Source organism: Protopterus annectens, chromosome 9.part0 (assembly GCF_019279795.1).
Source record: "Protopterus annectens isolate FY-2018-M chromosome 9.part0, PAN1.0, whole genome shotgun sequence".
Lineage (NCBI taxonomy): Eukaryota > Metazoa > Chordata > Ceratodontiformes > Protopteridae > Protopterus > Protopterus annectens.
Genome location: NC_056743.1, coordinates 1,692,520,444 through 1,692,539,247, shown reverse-complemented (window position 1 = coordinate 1,692,539,247; position 18,804 = coordinate 1,692,520,444). Strand labels below are relative to the sequence as shown.

General features: G+C 39.2%; 1 protein-coding gene across 2 annotated transcripts in view; it reads left to right on the top strand.

Annotated features, from left to right (window-relative positions):
• Positions 1-16,288, top strand: part of SPC24 (SPC24 component of NDC80 kinetochore complex) — a 753,264-nt gene extending 736,976 nt beyond the window's left edge. For both annotated transcript variants that reach the window (XM_044084562.1, XM_044084563.1), the window contains exons 5-6: positions 9,341-9,417; positions 15,037-16,288. In XM_044084562.1, coding sequence (XP_043940497.1) covers positions 9,341-9,417; positions 15,037-15,143 — 184 coding nt within the window. In that variant the 3' untranslated portion in view covers positions 15,144-16,288. The remainder of the gene's footprint in view (positions 1-9,340; positions 9,418-15,036) is intronic.
• Positions 16,289-18,804: the final 2,516 nt, after the last annotated feature.

Below are 18,804 nucleotides of genomic sequence, written 5' to 3'. Positions count from 1 at the left end.
TGTGTTCTCTTTAGAGAGAGGGGAAACATCAAATTACACAGAAGTAAATGGAATTCAGAATGATGGTCAGGAGGAGGAGTGAGCTTAGAGAAGGCAGGAATTGAGCAATTCATGTAATGTTCGAATAAATGGCAGTTGTAAAGAAAGAAAAAAAAACATAGAATGCATAATGCATGAAAAAAAACTTTTATTGTTTTTTTTTTTTTTTTTCTAATGTATGTGTGCATGCATCTTAAGTGATAATTTAATAAAGGTGTTTAAAAACGTTTTTAATAGTTACTGCTGCATGGCCTCCATATAGTAGGCCATGACGTCTGCTACCACCATTGAACTATGCTGAAACAGAATAAGGAGCCTCTCATATGGAGAAACTGTTTTGAACTGTCCGAGCAGATTGACTTGCTCGGGATCATTAGCTGCATACATCCTGTAAGTTGACAGCTTCTCTTGACTTCAGATCACTAACTGTAACACATTTTTCATTGCTTATCACAGCAGAGTATAGGATCAATGCAGCCATGCTCTTACCAGGCTAGCCATAACTCCCCAGACTGGAAAATACGGATTCAGGAGGTAGTGCAGGATTCACCACTGCAGTTCTGTAGGACATGTTGATAATCTAAGCTTGGGGTCAGGGCTTGTAGTGCTTTATTGCTTTTCCCATTTAGAATGAATGCTACTACCACATGATCCTTATGAAGAGCACATTACAGCTCTTTAATAGCTTACCATATCAGTAGATGTTTGAATTTCTGAGATCACTGCCACAGTACCGATGATGTTCAGTAAACACATTGCTTTACTTACCATATGGGTAGTACTGCGCTGCTACCTGCTGTCCTCTGGCAATCTATCAAAGCTTAAAAGTCCTCCTACTGCCTGTCTGTGAGGGTGAAGAACCAATCATCTGGCAGGACCAAGACAGACATTCACCCTCTCAGAACCAGAACCCTTTCAGTTTTCTTGTGCTATAGTCAGAAAAAGATCTCTTGGGATATTTCTTCTCTCAAAATGGGTGACATCAGCTGCAGAGCTCAGATAAGAAACTCCTTATGAATTTTATTTCCTCTCTCTGCCTTTTTTATCAATGCCTTAATAGTAAATTCTGTTACTTTGATTGTTTTTTCCTTGATTAGAAGTTTTGTATATGCATCTGTTTTTACCTTGAATAGCGCAGTTAGGCCTGTTAGTTAAATGTTTCATTTGAAATTTTATCAGGAAAATTTGCTGCTGTTGCACATTTTTCTTTCAGGTTATGATTATTTGAGTTGATTGAGTTGGACTACAGCATTTAAATTATTATTTTTTTCTTTTGAATTGAGATTTTGGTGCCATTTTGTATGTCAAACATTTCTGACAGGAATTTCCATTAGTTTGTGATGCTGTTTTAGGCTGTGTCCCTTTTGAATGACGCTATCTCTCTCTTTTAACAAAATCAGAGGGATTTTTGTGCGTGTATTTTGTGCTTGGAACTGTTTCTGTAACTATCATTTTATTCAGTGCAGTCTTTACAATAGTAAACCCTGCAGAAATTCACTTCAGTTTAATTTTGGCACCATTTTATATTAAACATTTCTGACAGGATTTTTTCATCAGTTTGATGTATTTCTTGTGTAATACTATTTTAGGCTATATCTATTCATTTGGACTGAAACTAGTCTCTCTCTCTCTCTCTTTTTACAAAATCAAGGAACGTTTGTGTATTTATTGTGTACTTTGAACTGTTTTGCTGAAAATACTACCATTTTCTTGGTGCAGTGTTCAGAATAGTATCCCTGCAGAATTATTTAGATGCAGAATACTGCGATTTGTTCATCAATTTAATGGGTTGACTATGCAGCCATTGTTTGGCATTGAGCTGGCTAAACAATCACACACAGTCTGTAAAATGGAATTACTCCCGCTCCACCTTCCTTTCAGTCACTACAGGAGTCTCCCGAGTCCCAAGGCTCCATACTTGGGCCATTACTCTTCAGTAGTGACATGCACAAGGAATCAAAACTCGCCACCATAATACAATACAACTTTAGTTTGTTCAGCCCCATGTCTTCCTACCTTAGAAACCATCACACAGAAGGCTTTCACATCTATAGAAAACTGGTTAAATAAATCTCAGTTGTTCTTGAACAAAACCAAAATCATATTCCTTCCCAAAAACAGATCAAAACAGCACTGACCATAATATTATCTCCTCAAACAGCACAGTAATTGCTAGGATGAGTTAGAATTTGATCTGCACACTGACACTGCAGTCAAAAGAGTAATTGCAAACTAGGTTCTGTCTATAGAGCAAAACGGGTCTTTATCACGTTATCAAACTTTTAAAAGTTCGAACACCATATGTTCAAACTTCGAAATCGTAATAAAAAACACACAAAAAACTTACCTGAAGGTTGTAAGCAGGGGGGCAAGCCCCCCTGCACCCCCCGCTACTTAAATATACCAAATCCGAGATCACACTACATTGCAAGAAAGGGAAAGTTTCCGTTACGGAGATCTCCGTTGAAACATTCGAAGTTTTACAAGTTCGAACTTATGGTTTCGACCATATGATATTCGAACTTGTAAAAGTTCGACAGCGTGAATGTGACCCGAGCAAAACCCCTGCTAAGTGATTGTATTAAAAAAAATAGCTGTCACTTCCTTCTCCTTCCTACCGTCCTGTATGCCTCAACAGTATTCACCAATTTCAACTCTTCTACCAAACACAAACTAGAAAGTACCTATGTCAAAATTAGCAAATTCGCCTGCAGCCCTACCAAACCACTCTCACTCTTAACTGGCCTGAACCTCAACATATTACCCTGTTCTGGCTATTCACAGCACACAAAATACTTCATTCATTTAAAACACTCTCGCTGTCAAATTTCATCCAGTGACGTGCACAATAGAAACATAAAATTTTCAAAACTTGAACTTTAACTGTTGCTAATAAATCAAATAATAATTACAGTGACTCACTATTCTCTGTCGCCATCTCCAAGACATGGAACAAACTTCCAAATCACATTGGCCTTTTAAATAACCTGCAACAATTCAAATCTGCCCTCATACATCACCTGGTAGCTAAACCACACTTGATATATATATATATATATATTACTTTTTTTTTTTATTTTGTGCACGGTATCTTGAAAAAATGTATTCTTTTGATTTGATAATGTTTTGCAAAGTAATGTTTGTTAACCGTTTGCTTTGAAATACTTCGATAATATTTGCTGACTGTTTTACTGCATGATTTTAATAAATGTATTTCTGTCCTTCTTTTGTAACTTTTCTCTACACTGAAAATGGGTATTTCTGTTCCTAGATGGACTTTTCCAGTAAACAAAAGCAAATAAATATTTTCTTGTCCCATGACTTCATGGACTCGTACCCCCACCCCATGTTCCCCATCTGCACCCACAAAATTAAAAAAAAAAAATGCCTCATCCTACACCTTGCAATTGTCCAGTAGTCTTGGGTTCGAGCAAGTCATCGGACCTCTCACCTTCAGGTCCTCTGGGGTGGTTGTAGTACCACAGCTATTCTTGAAACGAGAAGTCTAACACATCCTCTGGTGCTGTACCATTGCCTGCTGCAGGTATGAGTGAATCAACCCCTTTGGGTACAGGGGGAAACCAGGAGTACAGAGTCTGTAGCCAGTATTGATACTTCCCTCAGGGGATTCTCTCATTAGTGTAGTGCATGGCAAAAAGCGACAGAAGTCCCAGAAGGTGGTGGAGCAGCAGTCTCTGGGTTTTCACCTCAAATAATAGCTGTAACTAGATCTGTTGCTGAAGCAGTTGACTACAGAGTGCATACCCAGGTTATGAGTGATGGTGGTACTTCTACCACTGGTTAGTCTGCTAAGGATCCTCCTTTGGCAGGAGATTCTGTGTCTAAGGACTCTGACATGTCTGAGCAGATCAGTCGGGTTCCACTGATGATGAGCAGGTGCAGGGAACCCAAACAGTTTTCTTTCTCCTAATTGCTGACTAGATTTAGAGGCATATTCAGCTGGGAGCTATCTCCATCTGCCGATCTCTGAGACTAACAGGGTTTATGATGTCTTGGAGAATGAAGCCCCAGACATTGAGAACTTTCCTCCATTAACCCCAGCGTTGAAGGGTGTCTGAATATTTAAGAAATTTAGGGTATGCCTGGTCTTGCCTCGTCTCCAAGCCTCTTTGTCTGAGGACCCTGCTTTGTTTTCTTTTTGCATCTCTTGCTAATAAGAAGACAGCGTTGTGTAATAATCCAGTCCCTCTAGATAAACTCTACAAGTGGTTAGAATCTCAGGGAAAGAAGCTGGTGCAGTCCAGGATGGTAGCTTTTGTTTAACTACCAGCTTTTTGTGTGGAAGTTTGTGTTGAGATGCATGTACAGTTTAGATTAGTTTGCATTGTTGCCTGCAGAGCAAAAGGTCTATGTTAAAGATATTGTCACCAAAGTTTCTCAGATGTTGAACCATGCCTTAAAATGTGCCTTGGAGAGGGGGCCAATACTATTTCTAGAAATGCAGCATTGTCCGTGGTGATAAGGAGGTATTTTTCCGATCAGCTAAAAAATGAAATTTTGAATGCTTGTCTGATTGTGTATTTTGTACAGTGGCTAATCAGATCATTAAGCACTAGGTTGACAGAGGAAAATTGATACAAAGAGTGTTGAAACCATTCCATATTCCCAAGTTCTTCTCCTTTAAGCAAGATAACCCTCCCAACTTATGACTAAGCTGAGGCATGGCATACACCTTTATCAAGTCCGCCATCGGGCACCTTGTCTCTTAAGTTAGTTCTCAACAAGGCAGCCTGGCTGTCAGTGATTCTGACAAATTGGTGCTAAACATTGTTGGCATGGATTACAAATGGCAGTGGAAAGATCACCCACCTCCGTTCAGGAGAATTCCCCGTCTTCTACTGGACCAGACTTTGTAATTCCTTCCTATTCTCTAACAAATGCTGGACTCTGATCATAGAAATGCTCCTTCCTTCACGAGGGTGAGAGGTTTCTACTCCATAATTTTCTTGATTCCCAAAGAGAGCAGATGTAAAGGCTGGTGTTGGAGCTTTCTTTCCTGAATACATTTGTCAAGGTCCCAAGTTCAAGATGCTCACCCTGCAGACCGTGCTTCTCGTGTTGCCAGGCATCTGTTTCATGGTGACCTACGACTTGAAGGATGCCGTTCTCAAAACCTGGATAAACTATATCCCTAAATGTGAAGAAATACCTTTTCATTCCTTATACCTCCTTACTCTCCCTTCTTCACTTACTGCTATCTAATACTGTTCTCTGCCTTTCTCTTTAAATATACATAAGCCTTTTTCCCTCACTTCATATTGCAATTCCTATTTGTATTAGACTAACTTACCTTTAATTTCTATACAAAATGTCTAAAATTTCTCTAAATATTAAACAATGGTCATATACCTTATATCGATTCTTAACCAGTGTTTTATATTATGTCTAATTTGTCATAATTTAAACTGCAGATGTTTTTGTTTTATTTTTGAAGATTGTAAAATTATTATTGCTAAAATGTATTGTTCTTAAAATGTATTCTTAGATTATTGTACTTAAAATGTTTTATAATAATTTGGAACGTTTCTCTCCGGGCCTCCACTGAAAATGGGCTTCTACCCAGATGGACTTTTCCAGTAATCAAGTATAAGTAAGTAAGTAAATCGTATGCCCATTGCTCTTTGCATCAGGAGATATCCGAGATTTGTTGTTTCTGGTTCGTGTGAACAGTTTTCTGTATAGCCCATTGGGCTATCCACTGCACTGCGAGTATTCACCTAATTCCTTGCTCTGCAAATGGCCCACTTGTGGACTTTCGGCTTTCACATTTCTATACTTGGACAACTTGCTGATCTGTTTAGAGTTTGTGTCCAGGTATTTGAAATTGGAATTGAACATAGAAACTAGTAATAAAATTAAGGAGATCCTTAAGAAAAACTGAGTACTTTTTAAAGGAAATGATGAACTCTTGGGGAATGTTGGTAATGGGCCTACCTTTTCTTACAGGACTAACAATTTAAATTTTTTGTTATAACACCCCATAGAACAAGAAGTAAAGTCTCCTAAGGGTACCACTAAATGTGGAGCCTGTGACTACTGTAAATTCATTATTACTACTCCTTCCATACAAGTTAGCACCAATGGATTTGAGGTAAGGTTGACCACGGGTTCCTGTGGTACTACAGGAGTAGTATACATTGCTGTCTGTCAGGATTGCCATGATTATACTGGCAAAACTGAGAGGAGGTTTAGAAGAAGGCTCTATGAACACATTTATAGAATTAAATAACAGGACGATAATGCACTATACCAACACATTAAATTGAATTCTGACCATACTTTTCTATTTGGTATATTGGAAGTGGTGGCTAGGATCCTAGGGGGGGGTGACTGGAAGAATAAAATAGGGCTGAAATGAGGTGGCAGTTACCTTTGAATGCCACCGTTACCCCAGGTATTAATGACAACATTTCAGTTAAGCCCGAATTAAAGTTCAGGGCCACATGGCTATAAAACAGGTCTGCTCAAGAGGAAGATTATTTATTCTTATTCTTTTTTAAAGAATCAACTGTTTAAAAAAGACTAGTTTCTTTTTTTTAATTTTTAAAAAATAAATGTTAACCTGGACAATAGTATTGGCCTTTAATTTATTCCCTTGGTTTGGTACAGTGGTGATACCTGTTATATTAATTAATCAGAGGTTTTGATTGGGGGAGGGTTCTTTAAAGACATATGCCTGCATCGTACCCACAGTTCTGATGAAGTCTTAATGACGAAAGCACTTGACTGTGGATTGTGTTTTGATTATATTTTCTATGACCAGTTCTCTTTTTATTGGCATTGTGTGACTTTGGATTTCAACCTGTGGAGTTAAATTTGGACATTACACCTGGTGAGTCTGGTTCTTGGCAACAGCTGGAGTGTTGTTCATTTTTCAGGTATTTGAAATTGTTACAGTAGGTCTTGACCTTACTGACTTCCATCTAGAGTTCAAGTAGTACCTCTGAATGTCGTGTTTGACACCTCACAAAGACTCTTCTTTCTGAGATGCTTGATTGACTCCAAGAGAATGGCTTTTCTGCCCAAAGCCGAGGTTCTGTCATACCAGATGGTGTTTCTGGAATTCCCCAAGAGGAATGCCACCTTGGTGAGAGAGTTCCTAAAAATTTTTATCTCTATAAAACAGTTCATGAAAAGAGTACTGCATATGAGACCCTCTTACAAGCAAATTCTTCTTTTATGGGACCTAAATTATGTTCTTGAAAATTTGATTTTACCACCATTTGAACAGGCAGATCACGCTAATCTCAAGTTCTTAACATGGAAAACTGTTTTACTTATTGCTCTGATATCTGTAAGGTAAGTTTCTGAGCTGCAGACTTTCATGGTGGGACAACCTTAAAGTAATTTTTTTACAGGGGTAGTGTTGTGTTGCGCACTAATCCTTTTAACCCAAAAGTGGTCTCAGAATTTATACTCAGTCTATTAATTTCCTTGTGTTCTTTTCACAACTTTGAATAAGGGTGGTTGGGTGCTACCTTAAAAGAACAAAGCCGTTTAGGAAGATCTAAAGGGTTTTTATTTTCCTTTTCTGAGGCAAAGAAAGGTCAGCCTGTCTCTAAGCAATCCATTGCACATTGGTTTTCCAGGAGTTGCTTTTTATTACACCCACGATGGAAAGGCAAATCTAGGAAAGGTAAAGGCACATTCCACCATAGCCTTTTCTTCTTCTTTGGCATATTGGAAAGGAGTGGACTCAAAGTATTCTAGAGGCAGAAAATTTGGTCTTCGATTAATACCCTCACAAAGCACTATAAAGCAGATGCTTTTTCTAGATCTAGAACAGGCTTTGTGGGAACCATTCTTCCAGGGCACCTGGACCCTTAACCTTCCTCCTCCTCCCTGGTTTTGTAAGCTTTGGAAGTCTACCCATTTGCCAGTAAGGCAGTGTTTTTGGTGAACATAGTACATTTGGGCAAGTTGTACCTGTAACAGTTGATGTTCCTAGAGTACAGTGCTTTACTGGCAGTACCTTCCCACCATCCCCCTTTTTCTTGGGTGTATATACTTAGTTTTGGGAATTTCTGTTGTTTTTGTTCAGCAACCTTTTTTGGTGGGTGGGTGTGTGTGTATGTATTTTTTAGTTTGGAACAGTAGGTATTCACAAAGCTTGTTTCCATCTGCTCTTCCTGTTGGAACCTAGAAAACTGTCCTAGTCCTGCCAGGTGATTGGTTCTTCACCCTCACAGACACATAGAAGAGGTTCTCTGCTTTGACAGCCTGGCAAAGCAAGGGTAGAAGGCCACTACTACCCATATGTCAGTAAGGCAGTGTGTTCTACCAACACCTACTGTTACAGGTAAGTGGAACATAGACAGCTGTACTTTGTCTCTTCCCCCACCTTCCATTATTTAAAAAGAAAGATAAGACTAAGTCCTAGGTATATAGTTCCTCTGCTTCCTGGGCTCTGCAAACCAGGGTGTTTTACTGTGTCTTGAATGTCATTACTGACCCCCTGTTACAGCCACCTTTTAGTAGTACACTTTTGGAACTTGTGGTCACACCAGAAAATAACTGAAGACTGTTCTCCCCTTTTTATCCAGCATCAGTCTGGTGTTCATTGCTTACTAAGGAAATCAGACTGTGCAGGAGATGTCCAAAGCTGTGGAAGTGGGACTGACTGGATAGACATCTGTCTGTTGCAAATTCCTGTTCATAATGTTAGTGCCGCAGTTATCCAAATATTCACAGACTGAAGTGTTATGTTTACACAGTTCTACATTCTCATTGTGTTGCCTCGGTTTCTTTGTTTGTCTTTAGCCTAATATAACATTCCATAGGTTTATTGTTTGGCTGGAGATGCCGAGTCTGTTCACAGATGTACATGTTATTTCATGCGCCCTACAGTGGACTGGAGACACCTCTGGGGTTGGTTTCATGTTTTGCATGTGTTGCCTGCTAAGATAAACTGTTTCGCCTTTGATGTTAATTTGAATAGAAACAAGTAAAGAAAATGGGTCAGTTAATCTGAAGTACAGCACAGCATTTCACTCTTGCCTTCCAGAACATTTGAAATGTATCAAGCCTCAAAAAATAATTGATTGAATTGTGCATGAATAACGTGAATATAATAACTGAATAAACTGTATGCTTTGTGCAATTTTTCTTGAGTAAATTTATATATTTTTATTATAAAGTGAAATTGCTTCTGTCAAGTAATAAAAATGAAAGGGACTGCAGTAGACAGCTTTTAAACTGCAAGACATAATATGTTATACATCAGAAATTAGAGTTGTGGCTTTATAAAACTTAACACGTGTACGTTCTGTTTGTCTTGCAGGTATATTGCTCAGCTTTACCACAAGGTGACAAAGATTCGGTGGGATTTTGATAGTGATCCAAGTGTCATAAAGGGTAGTATCCTTTGATGAAAAATAAGAGATTAGATCTAAGCGTGTATGCTTTTCCTGTTTAGTTTCTTTACCAGTAGTATAAAACCACCGGCCACAGTAGCTTTGTTTATGGAGAACTGCCTGATTTTTCTTTAATGTACAGAGGGCGGGATGCTTGAGTAGATCTCACTTGTAACTTTTGTGAGAGTTAGTTGCACTTTTGCCTGCATATAGTATCCATGCATAGAGATTATTCCAGCCGTTCTTGCAGTTTAGATCTCCTAATGTAAGGCAGTGAAAAGTAGCTACAATTGATGCTGTAAAGCTTACATTGTTTTTTCCAGTTAATGTGTCCACCGTGCCTGATGGTCATCATCCCCCTCGTAGTCTTGAACACATTCCCTTGCTTCTGTGGAATCTGCAGTGCAAAAGTGAGAGCAAACCAGAGAGGGCAGTCATCTATGGAGGTGTGTGTGCCCCTGTTCACATCTGGCCATGAGATCAGTGCGGGGGTTTGTAATTAAGGCCATAACCCATCTCTTGTTGACTCATCACCGTGTGAGCTTTTGCACTCTCCCCTGCTTACTAGTCCTATAACTCACATGCTACTAAGGGCTGCAGTCACTGGCTTATTAAACCATCCTTGCAGACCTATTTGACATCTGTAACTTGACCACGTTACAGGCTTATGCTTGGATGTCGTGAAACAACTATTGAGCCATCATCTCCTGAGTTAGAAAGCAGGCATTGTCCACTCACACATCCCCCTTCCCTACAAGTCTATTCCAGCACATTTGCTGCTATTCTAACTTGGGTCATTTCCTTGAGCTCTATACCTCTCTCTTCATCTGCCACCAACCTTGGCTGAAATGCACAAATTTTCCAGGTGTACCTGTAGTCATCAAATTATAAGCTCCCTTTTTTTGTAACTGGAGCATGATGTTGATGGCAGTCACATGTGCTATTGCATAAACGTTGCCAAAACACTGGCATTCAAGAAAACGTTCATAGCAGTGATGGATGCCTAGTGAAAAGGTCTCCCTGATGGTCTTTCTTTTGATCCTAGTCAGGGACACAAAACATAGAAAAAACGTAGAAGCTAACAGACAAAGAGACTTGTCTAAGCTTAGACTTGGCTCTACCTCAAAGTATACCTTTCCAGTTATGGCCTTAGATTCTTCACTTCTGTGAATCATTGTCCTCAAAAGTGACTTCATCCAACTACATTTCTGTAAATGGGCACAAACTTGAGGTATGCCTGTCATCTGTTCCTCATTCACTAAATCTGAAATACCAGCAAGTAAGCAAGGAGTAGACCGCTGAGTTCCTAGGATGTACTTTTAGGTTTGAACATAGGGGCCAGAAAATATACTCTTGTTATCCTCCTGACAGGTCAGAGTTGACACCGTCTTCACAGGCCTTTCTACACCTGTTGCTTGGTTCTCTGACTTTCCATTCTCACTGTGAATATTACTAACCTGTCCAGAGAGTGGTGGGAGATAGGTGAGCTTTCATAAACATATCACAGTTCGTAGTAATTTAAAGCAGGATGTCTAAGTATAATCACACAGAGTTAAGTTGAAATGGGTTGGTGGTTCATTTTTATTCAACTCCTGCCTTAAATCAAAAAAACGGCAATGAAATTATCAAGCATGTGAAATTGGGGCATTGGTTAAGGAAGTTTCTACTCTATTCCAAGGTTGCACAAATTTTTAGTTAGCACGTATATTTAGATATTTCATGGGGAAATTTATCCTTCCCACCCTGCAAAAATGTTTTTCTCTGTGTGCTTTTGTTAAAGATATAATTTTGCATTGTTTACTTAAAACAATGAAAAAAAATATCTTCCATTCTGACAATTAAGTGTTAACAGAAAACCTCTGCAACTTGGAGAGAACACTGAAACTTATTTATATTTCCTTCAAAAGGAATTCAGAATTATTGATACATTACTGAATTAATCTCAGGATAGTGGAGTAAGTATATGTTGGTTTACAAAATCCATTGAAAAGATGGCCCCGAAGTTAAGGATACACTGACCAGAAGTGAGCAAGAGGGCAAGACTTTGCACAAGAGTGCACTTTTCCACCCTGCAGATTACCTTCTCAAGAAACCAAAGAGTGGTGGTGGTTCTGCAAATCACAACAGTTTCCTCAGAAAGCTCCAGGTGAAGGTGCCTCCCAAGACAATGGGGGGACTATAATGGATGGCATCCTAGGGGCAGGGGTGGCTTGCAGAATCAGGGCTTCAGAAGACCTTTTACTGATGAGTCCATCAATTGCTCCTGAAAATTTGTCCAACTGCACTCTGGAGATGTGAGCTTGCCAGATGCATGGGTGCTGAGGGTCATTTCCAGAGGCTACTCCATTCCCTTTCAGTTTGCTTCATGTTTGAGAGAGAAATCCCTTCCAGAAGTACTACCCCATCAACAAAGGGTACTAAAAGCAGAGATTCAAAAGATTCATTCTGGTGCCAAAGAAAAACAAGTACCTTAGGCGTATTTTAGACCTAAGCAAGCTAAATTTATTTCTGTATAACAGACCAAGTTCTGGATGGTGATGTTGAAGTCCATCCTACTTCTACTGAGGAAGGATGATTGGATGTGCTTGGTAGACTTCAGATGCCTACTATCATCAAAAGATATGGAGGCATTCCAGGAGGTTTCTGTGCTTCAGGCTGGGAGAGAGTTGCTTTCAGTTCCGAGCACTCCCATTTGACCTCACCATAGCTACTGTGTCTTTCCATATTTGGATGACTAACTACTTAGTGACTTTAAGGGCATATTGATTCAAGTGAGAGACTTCTTGAAGTCCAACCTGTTCAATCGTTAGTTTGTCAGATGCCATCTGGACATCACCAGTCAGATTCCGAGGCTACCTCCCTCGAGAGTAATTTCCCTACGACTTCAAGTCCATCAAATTTTGCTACTTTTGAGGCCACCAGCTTCCTTGAGCCTTTGTCTTCTCTGTCTAAAGGCCACTGCGGTCAATCTGCATGAGACCATGAGTCTCATGGTCATGTCCAGTCCCTTCTTGAGGGTTCTTCAGTCGATTTTCAGTCCAGTGGTCTCTTGCAACTTACCCAGTGAATTTGCCTGTGCACCTCACCAGTATTGTTTTCATATCTCTTGATGGCTAACATCAGACCAGGTTTCTGTAGGTCATCTGTTTGTTTTTTCCTCAGTCCAAGACCAATAATAACCATGGACTCTTCTTTCTTGGGGTGGGGAGGGGAATTTTGAAAGAAGGATAGCCCAAGGTACCTGGTCCAAGTCAAAGGCCCATCTCCGTATCAATATTTTGGAAATGAGAGCAGTCGTCCTAGCATTGCAGGCTTTTTAAAACTGCCTCCTTAAAGGAGTAATCACTATCCGGATTTGACAGCATGGTAGTGTTTTGGTACATAAATGAGGGGGGAAACTCTGTCTTTTCTTATGAGTCGAAAGGCCATGAGTGTGTGGCAGTGGGCGATGTCCTCACAATGCAAATCCCAGAGAGATCCAACATTCTGGAGGACAGTCACAGCAGGTGCATTCTTGGTCCCTCAATCCATCGGTGGCTGCTTATATTTTTTCAGCCCCTAGAGCCAGTGATACTGTGAACTTCTTGCAACCCCCTTCAAACCAAATGCAGCAGCTTCTTTGCCCTGATCCCTACCACAGAACAGTCACTGAGGGGTGCTCTTCTGTATGCTTGTCATTCGAGATTCCTTATACTTATCCTCAAGACACCCTTGATAGTCACGTTTCTGCAAAAAGCAGCCTGTTGCAGGGCAACCGTAATCTTCATAGCCCCTTTCTGGCCCAGACAAGTCTGGTTCCCCTTTTTATGACCTCACCTGATTTACCATCCTTGGGTTCTGGATCCTGTTTCAGATTTGATATCCTATTCTTCATGCCAGTCTCTCTCAAATCTGAAATCCCTCAGGTTGATCCCTTAATTGTTCCAATTTCGGTGATGGACAAGATATATCCCAAGCTTACTGATAGAGTTGTGCATATCCTTTCTTCTTTCCAGAAGCCCTCTACCAGGAAATGTTCTGGTAGTAAGTGGAAAATATTTTCTATTTGGGACACGTCTAAGGGTTTGGATCCCTTCTCTACCTCTGTACTGGATTTTCTGATGGATGTTTTTCAGTCTGGGACTAGATACTTTACTGTTCAACTGGGAAGAAGGTGGTTACATCTCTTTGGGTTCCGGCCTTAATTATGGTGGATTAGGGTGAGTAAGTAATTATTATGTAGTTAAGTTTGGCAACAAGCTACACGTTATGTACCATAATTACAGATGGAACCCAAAGTGACATAAGGATTTCCTTCACACCCACTAATATTAATGCCGTAAACACAGCTGTATGTGTTTGGTTTTCCGCGTTCAGAAGAAATTTTTTAAATAATTTTATTTCTTAATTGTTGTGAAACGACCTTTAGCCATGATCTTTAACTCACACCCTTGAACCAGCCTCCTCTGATTAGAAATTGGTCTCATGGAAAACTTGATTCCTCACAGCATTCACCTCGGCTAGAAAAATATCATACTTGCATGCACTGTCTTATTACCTCCTAATCTAGTCTTCCACAACAGATAGATTTTCACTAAGATCTACCCATTTTCAATCCTCTATGTTGCTTCAGAGTCCATCCTCATCCATTATGTTCACATTCAGTAGGTTTTTCTGTTTTAATAAATGAGAATTCCAGCTTCACACTTTGAATGATCATAGACTATGGTGTTTCTATCTACACCCTTCAAAATGTGTCAGTAACTCTTCAGTTTCCTTTGCTCCCTCTAGACTGTTATCTAAAACAACTCCATCCATATGGCTTTGACTGCATAACTTTTGCCTACCAATGAAATAATTGGCCTTGTCAAGGAATTTAAAAACATGCTCAACCAAGTTGGTATCGCCATTTGTCACTTTCATTAGAAATCTTTCAGTAGATGACATTTTACAGCAACTTAGTCTACTCTGCATACCTTTTCTAGACATTGCAAGTCTAATATCTCACACTCAATCTTACTTTGGGACTGCCAGCCTTAAGGTTATCCTGTCATGATTCCACTTAGTAAAATAAGTAGCTTGGGACCCTGTCTCACTAATCAGAGTAGGTGAACAGAATGTCCTAGAATACAGAAGTTACATACTTACCATAAGGCCAGATCCTTGCCATCCCTACTGCATCCTTTTCGACAACCCTCCTTTACTAATTCCAAAGTATCACTGTTTCTTAACTGGATGGATTTAGCAGACCCATTGAAGCCTGTCCATTTCCCACTGAATTCAATAATTCAACTATTCCATTGTCTTTCTTTCTGCTTGGGAGCTAGCAGTAAGTTGAAGGTGAGGCAGAGCAGTGTATTATAGCAATGAGCATGGAACTCGAGATTGAGCACTTGGAGAAGAGATAGAACTGCTAGCTTAGATCTGCCTAGTGGCTTATTTCCCACTAATCAAAGCAGACAGATTAGGGATGACATGCAACCAGTGTGTTATTGTAAGTGCATTACTTCTGTTTAAATTACTGAATTTTTCATTTGTAATTTTCATTTTCATGTGTGGGTCAAACTGTTATATAATGGTGTACAGTATTTATAAAAAAAAATAAATTAAAAAAAAACACTTTTCCTTAACTGCATTCCTTCAGTTCATTATGGACCAGATGTAGCCCAACCAATTAATATAGACAGCACTCAGCACTCAAAAAGCTTTATTTGCGACCATCTATGGAGTTTGGTCAGCACTGAATGGTAGCATTTGCAGCGGTGGAGTGCCTGACAACAAGGACAGTATTTTTTTGCTGTTTTTCATAGCTGTAAAGAATAACCTGAAAGTGTTGCACAACGAAATAAATGTGAAGCTCATGAAACTTTGAACTGAACAACTCCTGGCATGAGTTTCCAGCAGTGAATATGTTTTCTACTAAGGGATTTTTGGAAATAAGAATGAACCAAACCTGTGCCCTCTTACACAGGTAAATAAGGTGAAAGGGACTCAAAGGTATTTGCCTTTTTAGACCGCATGCTTTGTATGCATCCTATTGGACTAAGATAAAGATGGTGCTTCCACTTTCCTGAATAAATACAATTTTCATTTGTAGTTGTATTTCATATTTTATTGCCTTCTTGATGATCTGTTGATGATTTCATTAAGTATAATTTCTTTGGGATTAGTAATATTGAATGGGAATTATAGCTACCAGATGGATCAGTCATATGCCTTTTTAACCTATAGGATATTCTCCTTAGGCATAAATGTGCAGTCTAGAGTCATGTCATAAGAGAATTCCAAGCTTTTAGCTATTTTATTCTCCAGAACATTCTACATCCTGCCTGTAAGCAAAGCTACATCAAGAAAAATATTTTTGTTGAACATATGGTTAAGAACAAGGAAAATAAATGTATGGAGTTTGCATTAAAGAAGGTACAATTCTTGTAGATCTCTGAGTCCCCTCAGGGACAGATGTCAGAGTAATTTTCTAGATGTTTAATTTGAGTCCCGAGATCTCTCTTCATAAAGAAAATTCAGATGTCATCCCCTTCCAGACCAATCTTGTGATAGCATTGGCATTTAGTTGGGTGGGCACCTTAAATACAGGTACTGCACTATATTCTCCCTTCAATTTGAAATGCAACAATGCTGGACTTACTGCAGCTGATAAAAGCAAAGTTCCTAACTGCCAAAAATTTCTCAAAGCTTTAGTTTACATGTCTTTGTTTTCAGGGGAGAATGTGGAATGTTCAGTAGAGGGCACAGACCTGATTTTGTTTTGAGGATTCGTGCTCACAAATTTTTTCATCTTGAAAGCAAATAAATGTATGTTACATTACAGTAAACTTTGTGTTATATTTCATAAAAGTTTTGGTTCTTAAATTATAATAAAGTGAGACAAAAACTTACATTTTTTTTGTAGGTGTTTTGGCACAGAGTGAATCCCACAGTGGAAGCTTGTTAGATGATTAAGTATCTGCAATCATGATTTTTTTCAGCTTCAAAGCTGCATATTGATATCATCAAAGGAGATTTTAATATGCTTATGTAAGTATGTTTTGTGACAAAAAGTATGGTATTGACCATAGCTATTCTAACTGCTAGGACTCCAGTTAAAAGGAGCTATTTTGCTTTATTTACTGCCCAGCCCCCCCCCAAATATCTTGCCAATTGCCTCAGTCATTTCTACTTACTCCTTTACCAGCAAGAGCTGATTGTGGCATGGCTGCCATACAGGCTATCATCAGATTTTTTTTTTTTTTTTGCTGTGCAAACTAGATCTCCTGCATGCATGCCTCAGTGAGGGGTGGACGTGTAGTGGGTGTAACATGAGGAATGTCACTTAACACTTACTAGATGCTATACATTAGCAGACCTGATCCCACTGTAAGCAGACTGATGCTGTTGGGTTTTCAGTCTGCACTAGCGATAAACTGATTGGAGATGAGCTTCTGTGGCACAATGCCCCCGGGAAAGGCAAGCAGGTAATTTCTTATCAATTCTCTTTTCTCTGCAGTTTTTTTTCCAGTGTCCAGGCTGCTAATCAAGCCCGGGTCATGGGGTTGTTGGTCCTATGTGAGACAGGGCTGGCCAGAACAGGAAACTGTATTGCAGGACATCAACACACACTGGAATAATCGAACATGAAAAAGTACAGCCATGCCCAGCATGAGCACATTTCATAACCATAAATTCTGTACCACGGTCAAGTCTGCAAAGAATACCACTGCAGGTATGCCTGTGCTGTTCAAGCAATTGCATCCTTCACTAAGAGAAGAAAATGCAGACAGGGAGCAGCATGTCGTAGAACTTGCAGTATTTGTAGTACGAACATAGCCAGAAGTGTGCATATGTGCACTGTGCTATCACAAGATTAAACAAAGATCTGTGTAGAAGTACATCAGATATACTGAGGGTGATATAGCTTTCACTGCAAGTAAGGCAAATTGTTCATTATATTGATCACTGCTGCAGTAGTTTTGGTTATATCCTGCCGAGGATATAACAGCCGGCCATCTTCCAAGGCTACAAGACACCTTCCACATATCCAAACTGTTATCTTGAGCTGAGGTGAATAAAAAGGGGTCTACTTCAGTTACCATAACATCAAACCTGAAAACAGAGACAACAGCAACAAACGTACACAAGATCAATGGTGTACTCGCATGAAACCCATAAGATCGTATAATTCACTATTGTTAAATCGTGATGTCCCGCATCCATGACTGTTTCTTCAATCTTATGGGTTTCATTCTTGTATACGATCTGTCTTGTGTACATTTGTTGTTATCTTGATAATTTTAGGTTCAATGTTATCGTAACTGGAGCAATTGAAACATACCCATAAAAAGACATATTTCAATGCCAAGGTCTTCAAAACTTTCCTGCCATTGTAGAGTGCGCTTGGTACTTGCTTATTATCACAACCACATTCCAAAGCATAATCTGCAGCACAGATTTCCCCACAAACTTCTCTAATTAGGTCATGAAGTCTAGGATATCAGTAGTACAGGACAGTTTCTGATTGTGTCTAGTATTTCCCATAAATTGTGGTTGTTGTCTAATTACAGTTTACTGGCACTTAACCCTACAAATTTGTGAGATGTCCCGGATATCATCCATTTAGCCGTGGTTACTGTAGCATCACTCGATAGTGAAATTCCCCAACATGAAGGTGTTTGCTTGTTGGGGCAAGTCAGTTAAATGTCGGCTTTTTTAGAGAGTTATTGATAATCTACCTTGAGATTATTAACAAAGGAGAACACATCCTAAATGAAATTAAATAAAATCCATCTAATAAACTGTTGCAACCTGTACAAAAAAAGCACAATTAGGTGATGTAGCAATTTACTGACTGTAACTAGTTTTGCTGAACTAAACAAACTTCATTTTCTCTGTAAAAGTGAAATGCCTTTTCTGTAAAGGAACTGCTGGTATCACACAAGTCAAAAAGTAACTGCTTATCTAAAAATGTAACTGGTTACAATGACGTGTTTTGAAATACGCACATCAGGGAGTGCAATAACTGAGAGCCATACCCTTAGTCTCAAGCAATTCAGGACATATCTGGAAATAGCATTCAGAGAGACAAAATATTGGTACTATTAACTTGAGAAAACATGAACTAATATCCGTTTTCTGAAGTAAAAAAAAAAGTATGTAAATCTAATTACTGACCTTTATTAAGTATAATTTACCAACTTTTCTTCAAAACTCACCAGTTTGGGATTAAGAAAGTCAGAGCTAAACACTGAATCAATATCAGGGACAGTTGAGAGGTATCTGTAACAATCCTACTTACTAGAGTCCAATCCACTTAATAACATAAATAACGTGCTGGCTAGAATGCATGGTTGCAATAATAGGCAAGTACTGTGAGTGCTCCTTTGCGGGCTTTCGAGAATAAGTAGTCAGCTTGTGCTAT